The sequence below is a fragment of the Fragaria vesca genome, unplaced genomic scaffold (genome assembly GCF_000184155.1).
Source record: "Fragaria vesca subsp. vesca unplaced genomic scaffold, FraVesHawaii_1.0 scf0512956, whole genome shotgun sequence".
Lineage (NCBI taxonomy): Eukaryota > Viridiplantae > Streptophyta > Magnoliopsida > Rosales > Rosaceae > Fragaria > Fragaria vesca.
In genome coordinates this window covers 265,338-293,254 of record NW_004443397.1, presented here as the reverse complement: position 1 = coordinate 293,254, position 27,917 = coordinate 265,338, and the positions used below count along the sequence as shown (strand labels likewise).

Sequence of the window (27,917 nt, the reverse complement as noted above, 5' to 3'; positions counted from 1 at the left end):
GAGTACGGCAAGGAGGACAAGCATAACGAATTGCTAGCTAATAAACATATCACTGTTCTGCTAAACAGTTATCACTAACTCCTCCACGGACGTTTTGTCCATTTCTGGACAGTCAATTTCTTATGGGCAGAAACGTGTTTTCGTTTCCACTAGTTTCTTCTCGGCATTTTGGCAAGGACAATTGGGTTTTATTCATTCTGATGGTAAATAGTGAAAACCGTGGGATATCACATCCGAGCTGGGTTTTTAGCTTTTACTAAGCTCCAACTCTTCCAAGTTCAAACTTCACACACCATGGCTGAATTTGCTGCATTCGAATCTGTAAATACTCCCTATCGATCAGCGTAACCTAAATTTCATAGTTTTAATCTTCCAGCTGTAAGTCTTTCTGCAATATATTCTGGTATTTTCTGCAGGGTTTTGTTTTCTAAATCTAATATCATCCTCCTGGGTTTACTGTAACTAAAAGAACAAGATTCGTAAGCGTTGGATGAAATGGAACCCTTTGAAGAAGAAGAAATATTGGAGAAGAGTGCATGCAGTCAGTCCCCACTCTAGCTAGCTAGTACGAAACAGAGGGGAAGTAGGTTTCAGCTAGGGTTTGATAGACGTAATGAATGACGCCAGAAAAAAAAGTCGGAGTGTTGTTCGTTTTGAAATTTCTCTGTCGTGTTTCAGAAGACCTACATACTTTGCCAAACAAAGGGCGTAGGCGTGCAAATATTGTTCACTTTGCATGGCCCGTGTAGGTTGATATTTTCCTTCGTTTTAATGCCAACATATTCCCGTGATATATATGATTGTGATATTAGTATCTTGGCCAAAGAAGAAGAAATTAATGAAGAATGCCGCACTCTCCTAACACGTCCAATTGATTAGTTTGGCTCTTTGTCATGGTAAAAATGAGAGCATATTTACTTCATATATAGAATACTAAGAGAAGAAATAAAAATCATAATCATACCCAATGTTTCAACTGTTCACTTACTGTACATATCAAAATTTTGTAATTATATGAAAAGAATACAGTAGGATACTTCTTGATCTAACAATCGCAACGGAAAAGGGGTTATTGTTTTGATTCCTTGTGAATAGGAGTGACTACTTTTCAGTAGTGTGTTTGTTTTTGAAAGAATTCCAAGAATGAGTGAGGTGAAAATGAAATTGTTAGGATAATTGTTTTGCATACAACTGTCTGAGAGTGTAGGTCTAAATGATTATGGGTTACCAATGATGATTATTATGAATTTAAGATTTCGTTTTTGATTATCAAGGTATTGGCTAAATTCAAAGCGTAACAAACAGTTCTACGGATACATGATTGAACATTATCACATGATTTTTATCAGTCAAACAAAATAAAATAGACTCAAGTACGTGTCGAGTGCTTGTGTTTATTTATCAAGGTATTGGCTAAATTCAAAGCATAATAAAAAATTATTCGGATACATGATTTAACATTATCGCCGGATTAATCCGTCAAAGTAAATTATCGTGTGATGTATAGGTACGTGTTTATTATGCTAGGTATTTGGGTGTAGAATATCTGAATATGACAGATTTTCCTTGCCAAGTCAATGTTGGATATACATGGAAAATGGAGTCATGAGTGACAATACATTACATTTAAGTTGCCGTAGCTCGATCACTCATTGTCACGAGTGAAAATGGAGTCATGTGATTAGTTTTAGGTTAGGTTAACTGCAAGCAAGCCAAAAATAAGCTAAACATTTAACTGGAGTTAAATGCACCACACCCTGTAAAACGGCCGGCCGGAACTTTCATACGTTTAGGGTTCGATCACATCAAGAATGCTAAGCTTTGTAGAGGCATGGCATATGGCATATTTGCACGGCATGCTTTATTTGTTTCTTTCTTCTTTCCTATCATCTTCTCTCACCCAACATCCCATGTCCCCAAAGGTTAAATATATGGACCATCTACCCATCTGGGTCTGCCCCAAAACTCGATCTCGAATCCTCAAAGAAGCTCAGTAACCGACGGCTGTGATGAACTGACTTTTCACTTTTGGTTCGTTACCATCTCTGATCATTTACTGTCGTGCATAAAAGCAAACCAAGATGGAAGGAGATCGAACAAGACGAAGAAGAAGTAGAAGAAGCAGCAGCAGGAAATTTAAGGAGGAGGAAACAAAAAGCTAGGGGGGGCCTGAACAGTCCCTCTGTATTACACACAGACAGCTCCTTCGGCTTTCAATTTTTTTTTTTGGTGACTAGAGCAACAGAGCATTAACAATGACAGTGCAGAGGGTGAGGTTGATATCTGCAGCCGATCCCATAAGAAATTAAAGAGTAAATATGAAAGCAATAGGTCATGGCGGGGTTGTCACTGTTCACAGTTCCCAGTTCTACACCCTAAAAGCTCCAAAGCAGCCGTAAAGATGTGCCTAGAAACCTTACTATATTTGTAGAAGAACAAGACGAAGATACCTAACAGAATTAAGAGAGGAGGAGCTAGAACGGTCCTGATCAGAAAAATAAAGCTTTGCTCTTTTCTGACGACCCACCCTCACCTGATCTGTGCTAGCTGATTGAATAGAGATGTGTATTTATCGAGCTAAACTTGCGCTCTCTCCTTTAATGATAGGAACCCAGTTTCATGCAAAGGTATCCAAAACTGAACAGTATGCCAGACCCAGTTGGCCAACCCTTATCTCCACTCTATTCCTTTCCTCTTTCGTCTCTTTCTTTCCCATAATTACTCAACTAGCTTAACCAGCTCCTTGGAGTCCCTTTTCTGTTTGTAGTTTTGCCTAAAGTACGTACTACCATACTGATGATTGATGATCAGCAATTGTATGTGGTTCTTTTATGGCTTTGAGGTGATCGAGCATAGATTGTTTTTTTCTTTAACGGCTTATCTGCCCATGCATATCTTCGAAGAACAATGATTTTTGCGGGTGGTTTCACTTATTTGAGTAACTTTTAATTGATGAGAATGCAGTAGTTTCTGTTACAAAGTCTAGGAATAGTTACTAGGGTTTCATTGAGATCCAAATTATGCATGCCGACATGCCGTCATTGCTCATATTAATTAATTAGTACCTCATATATTAGAGGTCTTCAAACAAATCCAATTGGAAAATGGGTTTATTCTGTTGAGTACTCTTACATTAATCAAACGCTTCACATTATAGATTACTGTGTGCAAATTAATTCTGGGAAAACCAAGTAAACAAACCAGTAATTAATTTTAATTTTATCCAATACGATGATGATCGTAGTAGCGCGCAATTGCATAGAAGTTTTACTTGACCGTTAATACATCTGACTTTACTGTATATAATTCGAATTTCTATTTCTACTGTAAAACATGAAGAAAACTTTGCTACTATTGCTCAAAAGTTAAAATGTAATTGGTTGGTTTTTCCATCTCCCTCGCTTGTGAAATAAATCCCAGACAGATGAAGATTGTATTATAAGCATTACAAACATCCTTCTATCTTCAATATTTCTAGCTTTCCTAATTTTAATTAACTTCCATTTCTTTTTGTTTGTGTCTCTTTACTTTGTTTCATCTCATTCTCGATCTAGCCATTTGTGTTCCACAGAATTGAAAGCTAATATATTGTTGGTTTCGTAGAATTATGATGATGTGATGTGGACCATTTACAAATGGACCATATGAACTATGCATGTGGAAGAGAGTGAAAGAGAAAGATTGGTGTTGAGTCCTGTCTGATTGCATGCTCAAAGATCATGAGAAAGCCATATGTTTTACAGAAATTCTACATGGTAGTAAATTTTGAAAAAAAGAAAAAGAAGATGACGATTCATTGATTCAAACCAAGTGTGTTTGTTCTTAGTCTTTGGATTTGAGGTTAAATGGTAAATGGTAAATGGATAGTAGACGATGGCAAAGTTTGAGGTCCCCTACTGCCATGATCTGTCAATTTTTGGCTTGGTGGGTGAATGGGTAGTGATCAATGTCCATGAACAAGTACTACTTCCCTCTGGGCATTGGGCTCCTAAAACCTACAGTTATGTTCATTTGTGGTACCACATGCCTGTACCAACAGTAATCAATTGAAAATTCATAATCAGTTACTTACTTAGTGCGCCCCTCTGTTCCTGCCTTGTCCATTCAGTACTCTTTTTTATTAATTACTAGGTTAAATATTTGAATGTTCCTCCAATTTCTGCCCCATGGGGGATTTGATTTGGTTTTCACCATATGACAATATGTGCCTACTGTTGAAACATAAATTTGGTTTGTCAGCGATGAGTAGAAGTTCTACCGAAATTACCAACAGTCGTGTGTGGCAAGATGGATACTCAACAGCTGTGTCTAGAGCGCTGCTGTTTGATATTGTTAACTCGGACTGTTCGAGAGGCTTTTCTTTCTAATGTTTTAGTTTCGTAATAAAAAAAAAAAAACAATCAAACTAGTTATGGTTCAATTTGCAGACAAAGAGATATCTTGTTAATACAAAGATCAACGTTCTTACTTTCATTGGTGAATTATATCTTGTTATTCTCACAATAATTTTAGATTGCTTGCAATGCCTTACTCTGACATGATTAGGCTGCCCAAAATCCCAAATCATCACTTCTCGCCCGCCCGGCCCCCCCCCCCAAACCACACACACACAACAAAAACCCCCAAAGTTAAAATTCCTCTACAGGATGTTTAACAGTACTAAAAGAAGTAGCTCCCTGCTTTTTACAGAAATTGAAACAGTAGATTTATCTTTCTAATAGGTAAAAATGACCTATAGTTGGAACATGTTTAAAGTAGGTACAGTTTAAGTGCAATCAAAATAATGTGCATAGCCTGTAGTGTAGTTCTTCCTGTACTGGGCTTTTGGCCTTCTTTTGAACCAGACACAGAAAGAAAAGAATAAGGAGGAAAACATGTTCCAATATTTATCACGGAAGGTTGTCACTGATTCAAACACCTGGAATCTTCAACTGTACATTTTAAACACCCTAAGCTAAATACATTATATATACTGGCATACCTGCCATTGATTATAAATTGTACGTACATAGAGGTTAAGAGAGCTTCCAACTCCAATGGTTCATTCACGCAAAAGTACCAGCACGAACATTTATAGCTGGTGTCTATGTTAATAGCTTTCTGTTTGCCTCAAAATGTACGCTCAAACACTTCCCTAGTTGTCTGGCACCTAACAGCGTGACAAGACAAGGTCAAGTTAAGAATGATCAAACAAGAAAATAGATAAAGGAAGTAGCTAACCTTATTTTTGTTTAGATTGTGTCATCCCATATCCAATTTCCTGCATCACACATCTTTCATACTTCATGGCACGCAATGTTGCTTCAGCTTCAAGCCACAGTTTTTTGTATACTAAAGCTTGTGGATCTATCTCGTCCTTGGTTAAATAATTATCCCTCCCAGTGTTTCCCATGACCTGCATTCCACCATTACAAATATGAAGTTTCAATTATTAAGTAAATGATGAAAATTTTCAGTATCATATACACAAACTCTGCGTCACTCTACCTGAATAATGTCTTTGCTCTTCCCAGTACCTATGTTGCTATCTGAAGGAAAGGAATCCAACATTCTCCCAGTAAAATCAAGACGATTGATCAAATTCTGATAATCAAGTTCAAGTGGAACGTCAAAAGGCCCTGTATTTGTTTCTTGAAACCCCATGTTCGAGCACTGAAAGGCATTATTAGGCTTTTAGATAGAATATAATAGCATAACATGTCCATGTACTGATCTACCAGACAGAGAAAAGTGAGAAATAAAGAGAGCAGCAACCTAACAACCTTAGTTATCAAAAAAATGATGAAATTACGTAAGTTAACCAGCTCCCTGGTAAACACCAAATTAGAGCTTAATAACTATTTAAGTAATTATTATCACAATACCAATAAGCAATAATATTAGATCGACTAAGCAAAATAAAAAAAGTCCTTCTCATTTTGATTAATGGACCAACATGAGAATTCACAACACATGTAAACATTCATAATGATAACAGATTAAAAGTTATATCTTAGAAATATGGGTGAAGTACACAAAAATCCATCAGTATCCCTAGAAATTTTAGAATGGAAAGTGGCCTAGGGATTTCTTTATTTAGATCTTTAAAGATTGCAGCAAATTCAACATCTTCAAATCAAATTCTCAGGCTTTCAGCATAGACAAAACAAGTGGGACAAAAGACACACGTACCCCCACCTCGATGATCTCTGTTGACTTATTAGGAAAGTTCGAAGTGCCTGAAACCGTAAAATCAGGTATTGAACACTTTCCTCCAGCCCTATGTTGGATGCACATACGCAGGTTATTGATTATATGCTGGATCAAGTCATGGTCATCCAATAAAACGTCATTTGAACAATTTTGTACAAGAAAACTTGATAGATCATGCATCATATCTAGCACTGTTGAAACATCTATTTTTGAATCTGTAGACAGTAACTTGGATACACCCTTGCTAAGTGCAGAGTCACTTCCAGATTTATTGAGCAGCGCATATTCTCTTTTTGATTCATGGATGTTATTGGAAGTTTGAGTACCCATTCCATTAATTGATAATGACGACTTTGCTCCTGCTTTATCAACAGATATATTTTCCTTGGAGAATGAACTTACAGCACCTACAGCTCCAGAATCACTCTTTATGAAAGATGAGAAATCATCTGCGTCATATTCATTTGCATAGCAATTATCGATTGCTTTAGAAGGCCGAGGGAAAAAATGAGGCGCCAGCGGATTCAGACTATAACTTGCTTCTTGTACATTTTCAATAGAATGTGAACTCAAAGACCTTGAAACTCCAAGTGGAGTTTGTCTAGAAGCCAGACTTCCTCTCCAACAAGGTGAGTCCACATCCGAGTCGTTCCCATCCAACTTTGTCGAAAGAGAAATAGCTTCCTCAGCATCCTGATGTTCCAAACTAGATTTATCATGAGGCTTCTTTAAGGTGACTTGTGGATCAGACTTATCTGTTAGTAACGGGTCTGAACCCTCACTAGATACAGCTTCAACACATGTCCTTTCGTTTCCTTTATAACTCGAACTTTTATCATGGTCATTCTTTTTGCCTTCACCATACAGCAGCTGGTGGAGATCCATTATGTCATGAGAACTGTATTTAGAAGAATTATCTTTGTGTATCACTGCAGAGCCGCCTGTAACCTCAGCATTTTTTAACAAAATGGATTTCGAGGGAGAAAATGTTATGCAGGTATCTGATGAACCAGACTCCACATCTGGAAAAGCATTGTCTCTTGGTGACCGGGATACGGTAAAATTGTCTGTACAAGGATCAGATTTCGTCAAACCACTCTCACCAAAAGTCATTGTCGAATTAGTTTGGTTCCAACCCGCAACTGGTGTAGTATATGGAAGCTCAGGTTGAGAATAACTCTGAAGCATAGATGCAGAGCACTTAACTGACATCGGAAACTCAAACGGAGTCGCCACAGAATTAACCACTGAAAAGGAGAAAATTCCAGCATCAACTTGGTTTGTGGATCTTGAAGTGAATGGATTTTCTTTTCCCATGGTCAAATGACTGCATTTATCACGAGCACTCCCAGAGTTGTTATCATAGAGTTTCGATTTTTTAACAGGCTTTCCTGCGCAGAAGCGTGTAATGAATAAAGAGCTTTCTGTATTGATGTCACAATAAGTAAAAGCGGCCTCACAATACAAGTTTTGTTTCGTTATATACATTCCCTCTCCATACAATTAGGAACAGATCCATTACAACTTAGTAGATAGTAGAAAACACAATGAAAGGAAAAAGTCAAGAATTATATTGCCTGAAAAAGTGAAGTAGTTCTCTAAGCACATTGCATGCAAATAGTTAAAGCCATTTTCAATTTACAAAATATGTAGCATAAGCAATACTTTCAACAAGAACGCAGCATACAGAAAATACATATTAACAGCAAGCACAAACCATGTACTAGGAGTACCTCAAACTGAAAACACAACATATCACACCAAAATTTTCCATCTTTTATTTCCTAGATCATAAACATCGAATAACAACAAAACATCAACAGAGAACTATATCTTCACAAAGTGGGCAAGCCAATTGAAAAAGGCAATACCATGTTGCAATATAAACAACGAATAAAACTCATTAATGTGCTTATCAACATCCAAAATCTCTAATGCCAAAAGGTAGTAACTCAATTTTACACATAAATACAATCGAAGCAAAGAAATTACCTTGTTCATAAGCATAGTTGTTGCAGGCCAAACTGGCTTCATGCCGGCCAAACGATGAACCCTGCAATGAATCAAACCCGAAATTCGATGCAGATGGTAATGGGTCTTCTTCCAAGTTGACATTAGACAAGGATTTGAGCAAGGAATCACAAGGGTCTGGTGAAGTCAATGAAGAGGTCCAAGTGGGTTGGGCAGTAAATCGGTTCAATCTAAAGGGCGGAGCTTTAGCTGACAAACGAGATGAGACTCTCTTTCCATGACCATCCTCCTCCATTTCTATACTGTTAATTGCAGTCAAAACTGAAAACCCTATGCAAAACCAAAACCCAATATCCAAAAAGTAAGAACAGTAATGTAGTCTGCTCAATTTGGATAGTAAAGTACCGATAACAACATGATCGCCTCGATTAAGCTAAAGGATGAGTCTGATCTTTGGTGTTTTCTTAGCTCTCTCTTAGCTCTCTCTTAGCTCTTAGTAGATGAAACTAAGCATACATACTTGACATGATGAAGTAAAGAATCTTTGCACAATAAGAAGAATGGAGATTCAGAACACACACCTTTTGCAGAGTAAGAGGATGAGTTAGAAGAAGGTTGTCTCTGTTGGGTTTGATGTTTCTCTAACTATTTGACTGCTTCCTTCGTTGAGTTGTGTCAGGTTCGACTCTCTTCAGTTGCTTCGAAGGCCGGTCCCTTCTTCGTCGCTTTTAATCTGCTTTTGTTTCGGTCAATGCTAAGTCCCGCCCACTTACCCGTGTGTGTTGTTGTTGTCGTTGTTTTTTTTCCGAAACAAAATAAATAAAAGAACAAAGGTTAATAGAAAATTGGAGGAGAGACAGCTAGCAATCGCCGTGAAATGTCCGAGATATGCAGTAGAATCCGTCAACAAGTTTCCTCCTATCTCAATTTTTTTGGCCGCTTCCTTCTATCTCATTTGGCTTTTTTGTTCGATATAACAAATTAATTTTATTTTATTATATTGGAGGTTTTTTAATTTAGCTTTTTTTAGGAGAACTTTGAGATGAACGGTTCGGTTTTCTTTAATTTAGTTTATTTATAACGTTATGTTGAATGATCTTTGTTGATGATTAAAGACCTTGGCTATTAAATTATATCGGTCTATTCTCATTACTTGGTGATCTTTATGAATTGTTAGTCGACATAACATTAAGTAAATTGGGGTGAGCAAGTCTTGGTCCAATTGTCCAAAGTTATGCATTTGGATGAACCATTAAGAATTGGTGTCGATCAATAAGTGTACCAATTTACAGAAACTAATATTTGCAGTAATAAGTACGTAGTTTGGAACTTAATGCAATTGAACGTGAATGATAAGCGAACATCTCTAAATTCCAGTGTTTGTTTACATCATTGTTCCCCTAAGGGGGTATACCCCGAATAAGCGAACATCTCTAAATATTCTTTGCGGACCAATCGATTTGGTTATACTTTATACCATTATGATTATATGATACCCCAAGAAACTACCTCCCTGCAGTTAGCTAGATTCATAACCAAGGTTGAACCAAGTAAGGAGGGTGACAAATTAAGTTAATCAGGAGGAAGTTATGCCTGCTTCGATCTCTCATGAACTCATGCAGATGCTCAACCACCTCAGAATGCTATGCAACTAAATTTCGAATTTTTGTTTCTTGAAAATTCTGGTGCAATTTGGCCTCGGTCGTTAGACAGGAAGTTGCAGAACCACAAAGGATATTACTCGCTATCCCATAGTGCTTAAAGCACTAAACATTTACATGTACAAATCCAACTGATTCCTTGAAATAGTTATGTTGAATATATTCCCCACACTAGCTACTACAATCACATGAAAAACACGCTTAATTTGCATACTGTACAGAACTATATGGTACAGATTGAATGCTTGAAAACCACACTGCTAGTTAACATAAGGATCATCATATATAGTACATGGTACACAGAAGATCATCTTCATCTAGTTACATGATTGAGCAAGCATTGACATTATCATCGTTGAACATGTTGCTGACTTTATCGTCTCCCCGATGAGCCACCGGAAGGGTACCGTGTTTGTCCCCAATATTGTAACCATGCTTGTAGTAATTGTAGCTCTCTTTAAACTCATTGGTTGTGTCCCTGAAATAGTCACTGGTGGATGTGAAGTACAAGGGATGGTCCGGCCAGAACTCTGCCCTCTTTCCGGCCCTCCTCACCGCCTTTAGGACCTTGTTCCGTTCAACATACCCGACTACTGTCACCTTTTCCATCGGTAAATCCACCTCGACCGAATCAATCCCTAAGTACATGTAACAACATATGAAAATTATGAGTAAAATTATTACTAAAACAAAATATGATATCGAAATATTTTGAATACGTTACATATCATGAATTAAGCATCACAGTTCTTAGACCTCAAGTCTGTCATTCCCTGTTGAAAATGAGGAAAAAATGAAAAACAGATGATGAAAAATCAATGATTGTCGTCTAAAGAACCTTTGAGCTTGAAAATCGCATGCTTGACAACTCTCTCACAACCAGTGCAGCACATCCTGACTTTGAGCTCCACAGTCTGTAAAGAAAAACAAGATTTCAGAATCTGTTCTTGCATAAGCTTTTCTACAACTTTCCTTCCTTTCTTTTTGTTCCCTTGGTTCTTTCAGACAGCTTTTCACTTTTAGGCAGTTTTTTAATTGGAAACCAAAGGGATTAAGAAAAGTCATGATTCATGAGGCGGGTTAAACCTTTTGCTTAAGATCATTCATTATTATTCTTATATCATTAGCATGGAACAGTCTCTTGTTCTTATTTTCCATATATAGTTCAAAAAATTGATTCAAGAGATTACCATAACTAACAAAGATTGCATCTGATAAGTACACCAGAAAAGCTCACAAGCTTGAAACATCAAAGGAGGATATATAGCTCTATAACCATTTGGTCATTTCTTGTTGTTCATATAGATATGGTTCGTATATATAGACACAGATAGAGAGGGAGGAAGAGAAGCCAATACATGCATGGTGAATGACATACTCATGCAGCAAAAGAAGATACCTCGAAATATTCAGAGAAAACAAAATGAGTCAGAGAGGATCATGAAAGCGAACCTGCAACGAAAGGGGTCGACCTCTAGGCATGTTGTACTTGAGCTTGTGGATGTTGCTTCTGCTGCTTTTGTGATGGTGGTGTTGATGGTGGTGTTGATGGTAGCGTTGATCGTGGTGGTGATCGTTCGTGTAAAACAAGTATACAATGGAAGATAGGATTGAGCCAAATGTTCTCTTTAGTGAGGTTGCCATGACAATTGGGGTTAGTTGCTATTTATATACAAGGAAGGAAAACGATGTGGACAAACCAACCCTAGAAGATATTCCTCAGTAGCCTTAAGCATGCATTCCCTTCCTTCAGCTATGTCTAAAACCAATTCCAACTTACAGACTCAGCAGCTTTCTTGTGATTAAAATCACAAATTATTAGATCTTTTAGATAGGGAATGGTATCTAAATCCTCACACTAATACTTGAAATGTGGGTCAAGCTAACATGACTGCTGACAATTGAGAAGGGAATATCAGGTTTCCATGGGGATATGGATGAGCTTAAGGAACAGGAAAGATGGGTTTTGATGCAAAGGGAACAATATATATTCTCTCAAGTTCTAAATATCTTTCTTTTTTAACCATATTGAAAATCACTACACAACATGCACTACCATTTATCTAAAAAGTTTATTAGCAAAGTTATATTCCCACATTGCTATTTGTAAACCCTGTATAACACTATAACCTATAGGTGATTTACATTTCTACAACCCTATACAAGAAAGGAATCTTTTGGTTCTAGACTTTTTAGTTAATAATATCAATTGGGAATTGCCCTACCACTAAACTATGCTATAAAGAAACGGGTACACTAGCAATCTAGCATTAAGAACAACCAAGTGCTAAACAAAATGATGACATTTTCCCACACCAGACCACACAATACCAGAAACATGGGCTTATACACCCATGTATATGATTTGTTTAAGAAACAAGATAAGCAAAATGGTGTAGTTGGTGTACTTTTCTAGTAGCTTGTATTTTCATTTGTTTAATTAAATTTAAAGCTGTTCATAAAAACCCAGAAAAGAATGATTCTGGTGTAATGGAAGGTTTTGATGCTTCAAGTTAATATATCCTGCTTTTCCTGCATTTTGATAACATTTCTGCATTTATAGTAAACTTTAGGAGACAAACAGTACAAAACAAAGAATATAACAGGTGAATAAATATATACTCTTAGAATACCACCAAGATCTCAGAGATGAAATACAGGAATTCCTGGTAACCTTGGAATTGAAATGCACAGTTGGAAAGGCAGTACTGTGGAATACACATTATGCACACACATAAGCAAAAGCTAGAGGTTCTTCCTAATCCAAATACTATTATTGTGCATCAGATGTGATTTGTTCATGCTATTCTCCAACAGAGAATATTGGTGTTGTAATTTCATTGGTAACCTTACCTTGCAATAAAAATACAATGTGCTCATAGATGCCTGGTTTTGGACTTCAAAATTTGGTAAAATCATATTGAAGCTCAAGAACTGTAAGGAAACTCAAAATCTCTAGCAGATTCTTATTGCAACCTTTGCAGTTTTTGACCAATAGAGATACCTCTGCACTATAGGGCCATATCTGACGCTAATATTGCCCTAGCTAGAAAAAATAGTGATCAGTGAGAAATTTTTTGATAGTTCGGCTACATTGCAATTCAAATATTTGAGTTCCAGTTATTTGCATGGGAATCTCATATTTGGCATATATTCTGCAGCATCCACCTCCAGTCTTCTCTGCCTTCTTGGTATCTTCTGTCCTGCCAGCAATTACACTCTTCCATGAGTTCTATGACTTCTATCCATAACCATAATCTGCAAATTCATCTTTACCATTTTAAGCCTATCACTCCATATTCTTTTTGATAAGCAATTTATATTTATTTGAAGAAGAGCATCAGATCCAGGGAATAGCTAGCTTTTCAAAACCATGGGATGTATTGGGTAGTCGGCATGTATGCATGAGTGCATCAGTACTCTCTCATATTTGCATACTTTTGACAATGTAAATCGATGATTTTAACCATTTAAAAGTTGAATCAATCATTGAAGATCATCTCTGTAAAAGATAAATACAAACAATAATTGTTTGCTCAGCCGATTGTTAACCTTCAACGATTAAATTAAAATAAAAATAATGAAAATAAATCGTGAGATTGTTAACTTTCACCGGATATAAGAAAGTGTAAGACCAAAGTGTTTTCCTCAATTTCTCAATAAAAAAAAGTGCTTTGCTACCAGAAAGAACTGGGCCAACAAAAACAAAGCCCAAACACAATGTAAGGCCCAAAAAAATACATAATAGGTTAGGCCACTCTCAGTCACTCAAAACTTACCCGTCTCAAGTGTCGGAGCTGCCGCTGACCCGCTGTCGAAGATCCTCCTCAGGTTCATTTCTCATTTTTCCTAGTCTGTTTCATTTTCAGCACATAGACTAGCAAAGAATTAGGGTAAGAGATGGGTGTACACACCGGAGAGAAATTAGGGATATTTTCATCGTTGCACGACGATTTAGTTGGCCTAATCATTAACCAGGTCAAAGACAAACAAGATAGAAAATCGTTTTCCGAGGTCTGCAAGCAATGGTTCAAACTTGAAGGTCTAGACCGATCATCACTTACCCTTAATGTTACCAACCCTGGATTTTCGCTTCATGCACTAACTAGATTCCCAAATATAGTCAGTATGAGAGTACGTGATTGCCAGACCCACACTGACCTTGAGTTCATAGCCCAAACATGTCCCAAAATCGAGAGCGTCAGGGTTGAATGCAGAGATGAGAAGCCGGTAGGTGGTGTTTTGAGCCCGAAAGGTCTACGTGCTTTGGGAGAAGGGTGTCCCAAATTGTGTATTGTTGATATTGTAGGGCGAAAGGCAATAGGGAATTCTGGAGTTGTTGAGCTTCTACATTCAACACATAACTTGGATGCCCTTGGTTTGCTGGACAATGAGTTGATATCTGATGAAGCCCTCAGAGGAATTGGGTGCACATCTTCCATTAGCATTCTAGATTTGATACATTGTCATAACATTACCGACGAGGGATTGGCTTTCTTGGCGAATGGATCTACCTCAAGGACCCTCAAGAAATTGATCATCGACTGTTGCCCTGAAATCACTGATACTGGGGTTGAGCATTTGCGCAAAATGTGTAGCCTGGAGAGCCTGGAATTGTGCTTGTTGGGAACAAGGAGTCCAATCACTGATATTGGAGGTCTGGGAATCTCTGCAATTAGAACCCTCAAGGAATTAATATTGATTCATCCGGACGTGTCTGACTCTACAATGGTCGCTCTTGCGGAAAATTGTAGCAAACTGGAAACACTTGATATAAAGGGTTGTGAAAATGTAACTATAGCTGGCATTTGTGCATTTTGCAATCATAAGTGCTTGAAGATCCTTACACATGGGAGGATGTAAAGATCATTCCTTCTGATGTCAACAGCATAGTGCTTGGACCCCCGTCCTTGTATTCTGTTGTTGCTGGAGGCTTGATCCAACTCTTAGCGATGAATTAGTGCTGTTTATATGTAGTTGCTAAGTTTGTTGTACGTTATGCTGTTGATAAGTACTTGCTGGACTTTGATGTTCTAAGATATTTAAGTTACCAATGCTATATTTGCAGATTTGTTAAGAAATATTTGTAGTGACCAAGTTTTTTGAAAAAGTTCGAAAAATTCAAAATTTTCCTTGGTAGCAACTTGTCCAGATGTATCTTCTCCGTAAGGGCTTTCATTTGGTTGTAACATCTCTTTTATGAGGTTCACATCTAAAACCAATTGGCAATGGATGAAGTGCCTCAAACCCTTATAAACCCACAGGCAAGGTCTCATATTCCCGATGTGGGATTGATATCTCAACACGACCCCGCACGTGTGGTGAATCTTCAAGTCATACACGTGGACAACTATTTAGGTGACGTGGAGTTTGTGTGGCTATTGGGCTTCACACGTGCTACACATGTGGACGTGTGTAACCCGCTCTGATACCATGATAAAGTAGTCTGGGGTTCACATCCAAAACTAATTGGCAATGGGTGGAGTGGCCTAAACTTTTATACTATGAACACCATTGTTATGTTATTCAGTGTTCATGGTTCAAGTTTGCATGTCTCATTTGTATGCTAAGATAACAATGACGTGCAGTCTTCTGTTGCTTCTGCTGCCGCTTGCTATAGGTATTGCAGTTTGGATTTCGCTCTGTTCTTGCTTCTGCTGCCGCTTGCTATTGACATAATTGTCAGTTATATACTAGATGAACTATAGGCATTCGTTCTTTGTGCTGACTGTGAAGGAGGCGCCATTGATGACACTGCTTCAACTTTCATCATTCACCAACGAGAGCATGAGATCTCAATATCAAATGGCAAACACTGCAAGCAGGCCATGCTCAAAAGTGAACTAAATTTAGTGAAATGGAGGCAACAGGCTAGCAAGAAACAGTTGCATCAAAGTGTCTGCTGGTCTAGCTAGCCACCCAAATTCAAAGACAATTTGTGGCGTTAATTAGTAACAAAATTCTTCTGACAGTGTTGGTATAAGTTTCTTCAATGGTTGAAAGTTGAAACTTGCTATTTAAATTTGCATATCGTATCAGAGTTAAAAGCAGTGTAGTTCAGCACTCAAATCAGATGCAGGAGATACTAATGACGTTAGGCCTTGGAAGCTAAGACGTCCATTTTCCGGATAAGACCATCCATCCATTTTTGAAGAAACAGTCACATATGGAACTACGGATGTTATAGTTGGTGGGGATTATAGAACCATATCTTACATTCTTAATAATTCACCATTTGACAATACGACCAAGTTTCCGATAATGACCTACCATACTTATCCATCAGTAGAGCGAGTATTCACGCACTACATGTCAAAAATGCATGATGTTAGAGTTTCTACCCTCTTCTTCTCCATGAACACCATGCCTGGTGCTTCTAGCTAGCTTCAATTTCCCAAAGCTTCATGAACAAATGAAAAATAAAACCCAGAATTCCAAGTTCTTAGATAATGGTTAATTATGCCTTGGAATCTTTGTCTTAATATTTGTCTGTGAGTCGTGACGTAGTTGGTTAAGGTGAACCGTGACGTGGTTGGTTAAGGTGGTTAACTAACAACTTTAACGTCATGGATTCAAATTTCATTGATGTGTGTTGAGTTATTTAATAAAAAGTTAAAAAAAAAAAAATCTTTGTCTCGATACAGAGCTGAATTTCAAATGATTAAAGGTGGCCATAGACCATCATGTCAGCAATCAAAACATGCTAGATTTTTTTCCATTCAAGAAAATTACAAGCTCAAAATATGTACATGAAATCGAAATCTCCTCCCTAATTTTCCGACAAAGAGAAACAATTTAAGCCAAGAACCCTTACATCCTAAAACAAAGAATGTCAGCCAGCCCTTTGTCGTTGTTCAAGTTCCTCAAGCAGCAGCAGTAGCCCCAAGCAAAGGATGAGGAGGAAGAGGAAGAGGGTACGTGGACACAAAAGGAAGGTTTCTGAGAATGAGAAACCTCACCCTCCTCGGAAAAGGCGCAGACTGAAACATGTGCTCGAGAATCCTAGCCAGCAACACCGTGTACTCCTCCATCATCTCCGCCACAATCGCCACCAGTATCATCTTTCTTAGTTTGATCTCTCTTTTCTCTGTTCACCTCACAACACCAAAACTTGAGCTCTCAAAACCCAAGAGTCCCTTTTTATCTCAAAACACTAGGTCGGTTATTCGAAGATTCTAAAACAGAGGAATAGGGTGACTCATGTCATCTGGTATATGAAGTTTTGGGTCCTCTTTCTAGTGGGCATTACCACGGCGCCAAACAACCCCCAACATGGGTTTTTATCTAGGACTTTCCAGTGTGCCAGAGCTGTTGAAGGTGACACGTGTGCCTCCCCACCAGACGACTCGTTCGGGTTTCGGATTTATCATCACCAAAACCAAAGCTTAAAAAGAACAAAAGAAAAATAAATAAATTGGTGGGTGATTTGGCTTTCCTTTCTGAATCCTTATCCTCTATCCCTCTGTAATTTCTATTTCTATAATATCTCCAATACTGCTGAGATTGATGAACTCTGGTTTTGTATGTTTGTGCTGTTTATTTCCACCTTTCCTATATACCACCTTCACCGCTCTGTTCCATAAAATAGAAGGCGCCGCTGTTTTATCCCACAATTTTGAGTCCCTGATTACAGTGACGTTAGTCTTATGGTAAAAAAGTGAAAATTGATTTACTTAAGGTGCAAAGCAAGAGGGAGATGAGAATGAATCCCTCGAACTAGGAACAGACAACGATTCACTTCTATTACTAACATATGCGATATGTCCACTAAATCACGATCATCTCAAAGGTTTACACATAAACAAGGACCAAATCCTAACACACAACAGGTTTCTAACCTAAGGTTATAACTAATATATATATATACGCACGCAAATGACAATGCAACTCGTCCTAATACACCTGCTTCAAATGAAGTACATGAGATTCTGCAACGAACCACCTAAAATGCTGCCTGCCACTTTCCTTGCAACGTCGAGGTCTAATGGGATATCCATATTCCACTAAAAGCTACGAACATGGTTAGAACTAAGGGGATCCCAACTGTAATGATGAACACAGTATTCAGGTGACGATTTTTAGATGGCACTGACATCCCAATATGGCCGCTGTGTAACGAATTATCATCCCCTCCGGTCCTTGACCTGGTCTTTGTTGCGGCTTCTTCAATGGTTTTCTTGTTCTCGTCAACCAGGGAAGTTGAGGGTTCTTCAGCAATTTTCTGGTTCGCATCCAACTTCATTGGATGACACTTTACCTCCTGCTCGTTGAGGCGAGGACTTTCCTCTCTGGTTTCGCTGGCCTGCATGGAACAATACTACTCTGTTTAAAATCTAATTCAAGCATATAACTCGGAATGCCTGTCTGGGTTCACTAATAATCCTTACCTCAGTAATACTAGATTTCACTTTGTCTTCTTGCCCATACTTTGTATCACTCACATTACTATTGGCAACTGACCCAGGTGAACCATTCACCATCAAGCGGATTCTTGTAGCCATGCCACGAGTTACGGGTTTGCCTGAGTTTGATGGCTCTGGAGGTTGGTTGGTTTCACAACTAATTTCATTTTTACCACCAAGATCATAATCCTTGTTAACAGAGTAATCCCTACTGGTTACTTCTTCCTCATCATCTATTGCATGAACTTTCTCCCATTCATCAGAAGTACTCTGTCCAGCTTCTCTGGCCTGCATGGAACAATCAGAGTCAAATAAATGCATACGAAGAGAGTTATCCAATTGGCTTCTCAAAGACTTCTACCTCAGTGATAGTTGAATGTCCTTCATCTTCTTCTTTGTTGTGGTTTGAAACCCTTGTATGGTTACGAACTGCTAAACGAAGTCTTCTGTTGGCAGAACCCTGATCCACAAAGTTCGAATTTGGTCGTTCTTGAGGAAGGCGGGACCTGATTTTGATTTTTAGTCCACCAACTTGATCACTGCTATGGTTATCGACATCATTCAAACGGGTAGATCCATCCAGAATATTTGACACAGCAGAATCAGGATATGAGTAACCAGAATATCCAATATTTTCCATGGCAGGTTTATGGTCATAAAGAGATGCTGGAGCTTCAGCTTGGTAAGCACCAAATGAGGTTTTCCGTAGCAGATCCTCAATATCAAACTGCTCATTGGACAAGCCACGAGCTCCAGTGTCCAGATTATGCTGGTTAACAACAAAGAAACAGGTTTAATCATATTTCATCCCTATATAGCAATCAAAGAATCCTGATAAATTCCAAATTCTAGATGTTCAATATTAAGTACTGTATGTAGGTTAGACAGGAAAACAATCAAATCTAACGAAACTGTGGGTTACAAGAAACAAGAAGCAAGACAAGTATTAATTGACTCATACCTGGGCGGCTTTGGCGTCTGGGTAACCCCATGCACCATTTAGCCACGGGTTTTCTGGTGGTATGTCTTGCAACATGAATGAATCAGATAGATAGGCTTCACTGCCCACAACCAAGTTCTTCTGACTCTCCTCGAGGGAGCTTTCATAATTTTTATTGCCAACCTCATCGAACACCTCTGGGAGGTATACATCCTGTTCACATGTGCCATCCTGAAAGTACAATCCATTGTTATGATTGCCAAACTCAAGAGGCGAACCGACATAATCCAGTTCTGCATCGAATGGTGTATGCGATGGTGAGAAGATTTTGCAGTCAAATGTGGGCTCAAAGAAGCTCATTTCTCCCTGCAGATGACAATGTCCGTGTAGTGAGAAGCATGAAATCAGTTATATGTAAACTTGTGTATAGATATAGGCATACAGGCACACAGGAATAGGATAAATTACATAACAAAAACACAGTTAAGAATCACTTACAGAAAAGATTGTTTCTTCTGGTCCAGACACTTCCACATCAGAAGCCATATAACTGTCAATAGGTGGCATAGTCACAGTATCAGGGGTCATGTGGTCAAAACTGTCATTCCACTGCGATATACCTTCTGATTCCTTTCCACCTTTCATATCTGGAGTAGGTGATTCCTGAACTACATCTGAGGATGTCTCATCAGGAGAGGTGGTAGGAGATAAGCCAGGCTGGTCGACTTCATCATACTTCAGAACTTCAGCCTTCTCCTCTGGTTTATGGAACAGGCGACACAGAACATAGGCACACTGCAACCATAGAGACATTACGACATTTCAGAAAGTGAATAAATCTACATCACTTCCAGGACACACTATTTCCTAATCCAACAACTACCAAGTATATACACAAAGGATTGGCGACCAAGACAAGCATTAGCAGGTAGTACCTGGCCAGGAGCGGTACCATCAAGCTCCTTCTGAGTAGGACGATACTCATGCATGATCCAGCTGGTGCGCTCGCCCTTGGGAGCACGGCCTTTGTAGAAAACCAACGTCTTCTTCATCCCAACCAAGCCTGTGCTATTCGCAGCAGACTTGAACCGGCGTGACTTAATCGTGCGGTCCTTCCCGGTCGCCTTCCAGTAGCCTGCATCCGTGGCTCTGTTGGAACGATGACCATTCGGATACTTCCTGTCACGCGGGCAGAAGAAGAACCATTCTTGATCATCCGACTTTATCATCGACAACTCTGCACAGAAACATCACAAATCAGACCAGTACAGCTACAAGCTTTACGACAAGATCACAAATTTCTAGAGCTACTGATTTAAAATAGTATTCAAGGAAAGAATCTAGCCCAAAATAGCGAGGAATCATCCATGGAATAGAGTCAAATTCAAACCGAGCCAATCAAAATCATTTTCAAACTCCGAAATTCCAAAACTAACAACAATATTTATCTATAGTATTTGATTCTCATACGACGAATTAAGCAAAGAATCTAGGTGAGAAATATTCATAGTGACGAAGCGAATAAAGGAAAATTCGAAGCCCATCCAAATCAGATATTCTTATTCACAAATTATAAACTGAATTGAGATAAAAAGGAGGAGGAGAAATCAGTACTAGGCAAATCCCAGGGCTCCCATTTACAGACGTCGATATCGGGGATGACTTGGACCTCTGAATGACGGCCGTTGATCTTGAGACGTAGGTAGTGGTTGATGAGCTCCTCGTCCGTCGGCCGGAACCGGAATCCGAGCGGCAGCGACTCCATCGACAACACCGCCATCGATTCACTTTCCCAATTTCACTACTTTTTTGAAAACCCTAAAAACGAGAGGAAAGGCACAACTGGATGATCGGAGTAAACCTCCTGCTTGGTTTAGGCTCCTCCTCACTGACAGTTTGGTAATTTCAACTCCCTTTTCTCTCTCTCTCTCTCTCTTTTTCGCTTCGAAAGAACGTGCGCAGCTTCCTGTATCACTCAGCTGCTTATTTGCTTCGGTTTTACTTGACCGTGAGCTGACTAGGTTTTGATTGGAGGATACACCTGACTCTGCGTGTATGAGGCGCACGAGATCCCGTTCCCGTTTATCGAGGTATACTTGTTATCGATTAAGGTGGACACGTGTCGAGGGGAGACACGTGTCACTGCAATTTGACGTCCGACACGTGTTGCTGCCATCTGATCCAAATTATCACCGTCAGCTAATAGAAGAATTTCCCGCGAGTTACCTCTGGCTTTTATTTACCCCACAAGGGAAATTCACCTAAAATTGTCCATGCGAATGCAGGAAAGCTTGTCATGTTTCATTTAGTCCCACAAAGGTTACAATTCTATGTCCATCATTGAACCTTAGGGTTTATTCTTCAATTTCGAATAACTATATGTCAAGACAAAAACACGATGATATTCAAGTTCTAGACTTTGTGAGTCCTTATAGTGATAACAACATGATTTGAGTCGTAACGAAAAGACTAGATATGAGATTCACAAGATTGGAATAAAACAATGGGTTTTTAGAGGGTTTATATATGAATTCGTAGATAAATGAACCCGACAAATAGCACTGTAGCTTCTCAATCGTAACATCGATCCCATTCCTCTTTATCAATGTCACCTAACTAAACTTTTATGTTTGCCTGCCATTTTCTTAATATATCAATTTCACTAATCTTCAATTGACGAGAGATTGACCACCAAATTAAAACGTGAGGCAATCGACAAGTTTAGGCAGAATTGAGGATTATGCATCTTTTCCTCTTCTTTTGTGCAATGGTCCAAAAATAATCACAGAGTCCCACGTTTAGTGATTAGAAAACAGCACGTTGAAAAAAGGGCACGAAGGCCTAAACAATGTTCTGCCACTTTTTACAAAGTTAGATTCTCCGGCGCCGTAGCACATGACTTGTCTTCCCCGAAGAAGAAAGCAAGTCTCGTTTGAAACCCAATCACATCTCAACGCCTGTCCTCTCACCCCAGTAACAGTAACGAGAACAATAACCACTAACCACCATTTACCCCAAAGTAAGAAAGTTATTTCAACCCAGATCTCTTTGTATTCAAGGTACATTTGGTATATGAGGTAATCAACAGAAGTTGGCAAACAGAGAAAACAACAAGCTGAGCATCATATAGATCCCAAGATAAGATAAAATAAAGTTGTTCTACTTGTATATCTTATTGTTATTTACAGGTTTGTACCTAAAGAGGTTTTTACCTAAAGATCAGGATGGTAGCCAAGAGGCACTCTCTGTGTTTCCACTCGCTGTACAACACTTCTCGTACTCCATTCATGGCAAAACGCCAAGGCAAGTCTCAGTATAGTTCCAAGCCCAAGGACCACAATAACACCTATTTATAATTAACCTTTAATATCAGAAAACACCTGTATATGGAACAAATGAAAGTGATGCAAGATCCACATGGTAACACTTAACAGGTAAAAGCATACCAATGATAATGTTAACGGGGACAGCAGAGATGCCAAGGGTGGTAGATATTAGCACATCCAACATCAGACCACCTATGAGGATTGAGAATGCCACCCAAAGGGGGTTACAGCCCTGCAACAAAGAACAGCATAAGCAAAATCATCACACAAGTAACTGTGCTCATAAAACACACTACAATCTTACCCGGTCTTGATTTTGCGATCGATAGGTTGTTTCAATTCTCCAAACCCAATAATTTGTCTGTTACACCAAATACACGATTCTTGGTAAGAATGGATAATGGGATAATGACACACTCCCACAAGAAAGCTAAAGTTTGAAACTAAAAACGGCTAAGTAACGAATACATAGATACCAGTAACATTTTGGATATTGAGACTTTGAGAGAATCCAGCTTCAAACAACAAAATGCTTATAAATCCACTTGTATTTAATTAAATCATAATCTCATCTCTACAACAACATCATTCTCTACTACATCCTCCTATTCAAACATTATTATTTTCGATACAAACATACTACTTTCTGTTCCTGTAAGATCAATCTTCAATACACGTAAATCATTATCATGGTCATGACTTGAAGGGAAAAGCCTATACATAGAACCCAAGGGAACAAATCACATACAGTTGGCTGGGATTCTGGAGACGACACATTGCTAGCTACCCCTCTGCATTTAAAAATAAAAATAATTGACATTACAATGTGACTTCTAATTTTTACACAGGTTATGAGTCAAATACTGAGATTGAATTACTGGCAAATCTCGCATTTGTTGGATCCTTTGCTCCGAAACCAAGTGTCTATACATGATCTATGCGCTTTCGCAAGTCCACCTCGACAATGGCATCCCAGATCAATCAAAGCTTCATCTTTATCCTGCTGACACACTCTGCACACCAACCACAACACTCCTCAACAAATCGCAATGAAAAAAAAATCACCAACTGCTTGCATCCATCTGAATGTTGAAAACTCTTACCTGCATTGTTCATGAGCACTGGAGCTTCTCGAGTGCTGTCCCTTAGCCTCCTTTGACAGATTGGCGGCGGCGACGGGAGGCGGTGGTTGCGAAACGACGACATTCAGCAGCGGCGGTGCGGCAGAAGAATCGGGAATTGAGGTAACCGCCTCAACGGCGCCGTCAGGCTGCTGCTGCTGCTTCTCGAGGTCAGGAGGCTCGTCGGAATTTGAAGTCTCGTTGTTTCTGCTCATCTCACAATCCTAAAGCTTCCTAATCGAATTGGAATTTTCAGGTGGCGAAGAATCTGGTATGGATTTCGGTAAGTGAGAGGAGAATGGTGAAGATTGAAGGATTAAATTGGCGGTTTTGATTTTGGGGATTTGGAATAAAAGTCACAGTCTTTGCATTTTGGATAAGAATGGGGGAAAGAAAGCGGCGAAGAAAATGAAACATGAATTCGGTGGGTTACAGAAGCGTTTTGATTAGTGATTACTAGTACCTACTGCTGACTACTCTATCAGCTCCTGCAGGATGAGCTCCAGCAAATACGGGTGGGTATGACCCGGCCCATATTAACAGGCGAAGTGGTTTATACGGGCTAGGCGGAGTAGACACGTGGTTAGGGCAGGCTGACCCGGCCCATATTAATATGTGTGACACATAGTCGAAGTGGATTTATGAGGGCTGGGTGGAGATGACACGTGGCTAGGCGGTGACTGGTGTGGTGGACCTTATGCAGCCTGGGGTCTACCTTTTAAAAATAAATAAGAATAAACTCGTACTCTTCTCTCGTCGTCATCGGGGTCTTCTGACTCTTCGGAATCAGCCGGAGAGATTTCTTAGGATATTTAGACGACAAAATCCATCTCGGTGAATAGTAATGGGTCATCTTCAATTTCTAGCTCGGAAGTCTTGGAAACAGAAAAGAAAGGTTCTTTGGGTGAACTTCTTGCTGGGTTACTTACTGGGTCTTATAACTAAGGAGTTGCTGCTACTCAAGAAGCTTCACTTGGTGCTTGATCTGGATCACACATTGCTCAATACTACGGCGGGGTACTTGACGCCGCAGGAACGATACTGGTTAGAGGGAGATCGCTCTGTTTTCGTGGTGCGAAATTCCTTAACTCAACAATCTTGAATCTTTTCATGTTTACACTAACATCTACATCAAAAGATCTCTTCAGTTTGTGTTGTGTTGTGTTTTGTTTCAATGGAGTCTAATGATACTGATGATGGTAATCAAATAGCTGTTTGCTGAAGCCCGGGATTTCTTCACGTTCTTGGTTCTAATTAGCAAGATCATCGACATATTTGCTCTTTTGTATGCGCTATAACAATGGAGCACAGGAGCACGAGGTGTACTTTCAAAGATCTATCACTAGCAACTCATATATAACTATGAAAACCATTTAAGATGGCCTTAATTGAGTTTCAATATCCAAGTCATAACCCAACGGGATAGAAGTAACTCAAAACGTTTACAAATGCTCTCAGTATGAATGCTGATGGCAGTGAACTGTGTAGTAATGCATCTCATGTTGTAACAAGAAGATATGCAAGGCCTTTCAGATATTCAACAATTTCAGAACCACCGAGCTTTGAAATTCCATATACTCTGTCAACAAAAGTGATTGGAACCTGCAGATGGGTACAAGTAGGCAAAAGGAGCAGGAACAGTGAGAATGCCGCTATTTTGAAACATAAATGTGAAATAATGAAATCAATCAAGCAAGCAATACAGCCGATGCAAAATGTGCTTCAAGATCATAGAACTATCGATTTCAACCAGAAACCAAAGTACGAAAAAATGTATGATGTAAATTTATCTACCTCTTCAATATGGTAGCCTTTTCTAGAAGCCCGAACTATCATTTCCATCTGAAATACATATCCCTTGCTGACACATGAACTAATGATATCTTCAAGAGCTGATTTTTTATAAAGCCTACAAAAGAAGCACAACAATCTGAGTCCTACACTGTGATTTTCCTCATATCTCAATGCAATAATTAACTCAGTACCTGAAAGATCCTGTCAAGTCTGATACACCAGGCCATAAAAGCGTCTGTGCAAGTACATTGGCTCCCCTACTAGTTAGTTTGCGCATAAGATTCCACCCATGTACACCCCCACCTTTAACATAACGGGTTCCAGTAACTATACTAGCATTAGTCTCCAACTGTTTCCTAATAAACATGGCATAAGTAGTTTTAGAAACATTTCAAGATAGTAGAGGCCGTATGGTATAGCAAGTAAAGCATGTGATATGATATTGTTCTTACTTGATGAAGCTTGGCAAATACTTTGGCTGCACCACAAGAATTCAAACAGATTAAATGAATAAAACGGTGATTGTGCGAAGCTGATGAAATGGTATATGAACAGAGAAAAACACTAGTACTGTGATTCTGCTTCCTGATTATTAAAGGGACAGTGCTTCAAATTCCATGATCAAGTTCTTTAAAATAGTGCCATGAAGACGATATACTGATCAACCAAATGAAATAACTCAAATCTCAAAATTTGCCCGAAACATTTCTGGCTACTGCTAAGGGCGCTAGGATTCAATTAGCTTTAATGAAATTACATTCTATACTAACAAACACAGGCAACAGCTATCACCCTCTCCATTGCTAATATTCAGAAAGATAGATTGAAATACAGCTATCCGGTAGCGAACCCTTAACAGATTCAACGAAACTAAGCATATCCAAGGAAGACATATTATGATGATGATCCTTAAGATATAGTAAGCTTACATGATGCGACAAATCCGCATCCATTATCACAACAAAATCCCCAGAGGCATGCTTCAATCCATGAATGTAAGCCGTTCCTGAAAATCGCAAACACCGAAACTATCTTTACCACATCCTAATCACAATGTACATCATCTAGATTTCATTTGGCATATGTCCAAATCATCCATCTCAAAACAAAGCACCACACTCACCCAACCCAAGCTTCCTCGGTCTAGCTCTCAACAGCTGCAACACGTCAAAACAAACACCAAATCAAACCCTAAAATCAGAATCCATAACAGTTTTAGGCCTTGAATTTTGAACCGAAACTACTCACGATGCGATCCTGACCGTAGAGGTCCTGCAATTGCTGAACCACCAGCTGAGTCCCGTCAGGCGATCCATCGTCTACAATGATTATCTCAAAGTCAACATCCCTAACCCCCCAAAAAAACAGATTCAATACGTCACCGTTTTGCTGGATTTTCAATTTTAGGGATTCAAATTACGGAGAATTTGGGGGGAAGGAGATTGATTACCGGAGATGCTTGAAGACGAGGTAGACGAGGAGGGCGATGTTGAGGCGCTCGTTGTAGGTTGGGACTATGATACTGTACTTGTTCTTCGTCTTCTCCATTCTTCAATTTTTTTCTCAAATTCAATCTAAATCTAATTCAGCGAAATTGAACAAGAAAAGGAATGTAATCTCGGTCAAAGCTACGTTGACTCAGATCTGACGGTTGCTGCTGTACCAATTGGTAAGTTGATCAGCGCCAAATTTTTGGGCCCTAACCCGCCAAACCCGCATATGACCCGCCCAATTAATTGTGATATTGGGAGTTTCGATTTTTTTTTTTGGTCGAAAGGCACGAATGCCAATTAGTTTGTATTAGATGTTCTAAGAGATACACCACAATATAATAGGTACAAAAGACCCCAGCAAAAGAGGCACATAAGGCCTAGCATAGAGGCACATTGGCCTAGCAAATAAGACACATAGGCCCAGCAGAAAATAAATAAAACAACTAACAAACTTTGCCTAAATACAAGTTAGTCTATAATTGAAACAGATAAACCCTAGCATACTAACTAGCAGCTGCCAAGATTCCAGCTGCTCCACGTCGGGAAATCTACCGCCGCCGCCACTTCCATGTTGCTGCTTGAAGAGGACCAGCCACCATGACACCATCTTACATCCTTCCACACCGATTGAGACAAAAGGGCTCAAGGATGCCCAATAAGCTTTCGAAACTTCATAGCTTACGGTGGGAGTTTCGATTTACGTAAGATTTCTGATAAAAACTCTGAACAATTAAGATATATTTATTTGGTTCCAAACCCTCTTTCAAAAAAAAAATAATATATATATATATATATTTATTTAGTCTAGTGACATTGTATTCTCTTTGTAAGACCATCTTCCACCATAAGCTAAAAAGCCAATTCAAATTTAGCCTATATTTACTCCCACCATAAGCCAAATTACATTTTTCAAGATAAAAAATTTAGTTTGCGCTATTTGGTAAACCAAATTTAGCTTATGAAGTTTATAAGCTAAAATTAAATGTTATTTTATTCAACTTTACATTTCTCTTTTTA

The 27,917-nt window shown here is 38.9% G+C and overlaps 6 protein-coding genes across 6 annotated transcripts; 1 reads left to right on the top strand and 5 right to left on the bottom strand.

Moving 5' to 3' along the window:
- Nucleotides 1-4,951: 4,951 nt before the first annotated feature.
- On the bottom strand, nt 4,952-8,865 carry LOC101295876. The gene is made up of 6 exons (XM_004309463.1): nt 8,745-8,865; nt 8,185-8,493; nt 6,172-7,583; nt 5,488-5,652; nt 5,221-5,395; nt 4,952-5,149 (listed from the first exon to the last, which is right to left on the bottom strand). The coding sequence occupies exons 2-5, from the start codon at nt 8,456-8,458 to the stop codon at nt 5,222-5,224; spliced, it is 2,025 nt and encodes a 674-aa protein (XP_004309511.1). The 5' UTR covers nt 8,459-8,493; nt 8,745-8,865; the 3' UTR covers nt 4,952-5,149; nt 5,221.
- A 1,094-nt stretch (nt 8,866-9,959) lies between these two features.
- On the bottom strand, nt 9,960-11,713 carry LOC101295582 (heavy metal-associated isoprenylated plant protein 26-like). Its single transcript, XM_004309462.1, has 3 exons — nt 11,277-11,713; nt 10,663-10,738; nt 9,960-10,462 (listed from the first exon to the last, which is right to left on the bottom strand). Exons 1-3 carry the CDS (start codon nt 11,466-11,468, stop codon nt 10,146-10,148), a joined length of 585 nt encoding a protein of 194 aa, XP_004309510.1. The 5' UTR covers nt 11,469-11,713; the 3' UTR covers nt 9,960-10,145.
- Nucleotides 11,714-13,724: 2,011 nt separating this feature from the next.
- LOC101314045 (F-box/LRR-repeat protein 2-like) lies at nt 13,725-14,687 on the top strand. The gene has a single exon (XM_004309519.1). The coding sequence runs from the start codon at nt 13,725-13,727 to the stop codon at nt 14,685-14,687; it is 963 nt and encodes a 320-aa protein (XP_004309567.1).
- A 2,858-nt stretch (nt 14,688-17,545) lies between these two features.
- On the bottom strand, nt 17,546-21,149 carry LOC101295292. Its single transcript, XM_004309461.1, has 7 exons — nt 20,781-21,149; nt 20,102-20,403; nt 19,665-19,961; nt 19,188-19,532; nt 18,588-18,995; nt 18,212-18,514; nt 17,546-18,126 (listed from the first exon to the last, which is right to left on the bottom strand). Exons 1-7 carry the CDS (start codon nt 20,944-20,946, stop codon nt 17,806-17,808), a joined length of 2,142 nt encoding a protein of 713 aa, XP_004309509.1. The 5' UTR covers nt 20,947-21,149; the 3' UTR covers nt 17,546-17,805.
- A 1,141-nt stretch (nt 21,150-22,290) lies between these two features.
- Nucleotides 22,291-24,256, bottom strand: LOC101295004. Its single transcript, XM_004309460.1, has 6 exons — nt 23,596-24,256; nt 23,371-23,505; nt 23,241-23,283; nt 22,797-22,853; nt 22,613-22,724; nt 22,291-22,512 (listed from the first exon to the last, which is right to left on the bottom strand). Exons 1-6 carry the CDS (start codon nt 23,826-23,828, stop codon nt 22,379-22,381), a joined length of 714 nt encoding a protein of 237 aa, XP_004309508.1. The 5' UTR covers nt 23,829-24,256; the 3' UTR covers nt 22,291-22,378.
- Nucleotides 24,257-24,935: 679 nt separating this feature from the next.
- Nucleotides 24,936-26,987, bottom strand: LOC101294718 (dolichol-phosphate mannosyltransferase-like). The gene is made up of 8 exons (XM_004309459.1): nt 26,858-26,987; nt 26,656-26,755; nt 26,531-26,564; nt 26,337-26,413; nt 25,860-25,885; nt 25,599-25,763; nt 25,408-25,522; nt 24,936-25,215 (listed from the first exon to the last, which is right to left on the bottom strand). Exons 1-8 carry the CDS (start codon nt 26,953-26,955, stop codon nt 25,111-25,113), a joined length of 720 nt encoding a protein of 239 aa, XP_004309507.1. The 5' UTR covers nt 26,956-26,987; the 3' UTR covers nt 24,936-25,110.
- Between the last annotated feature and the right edge of the window lie 930 nt (nt 26,988-27,917).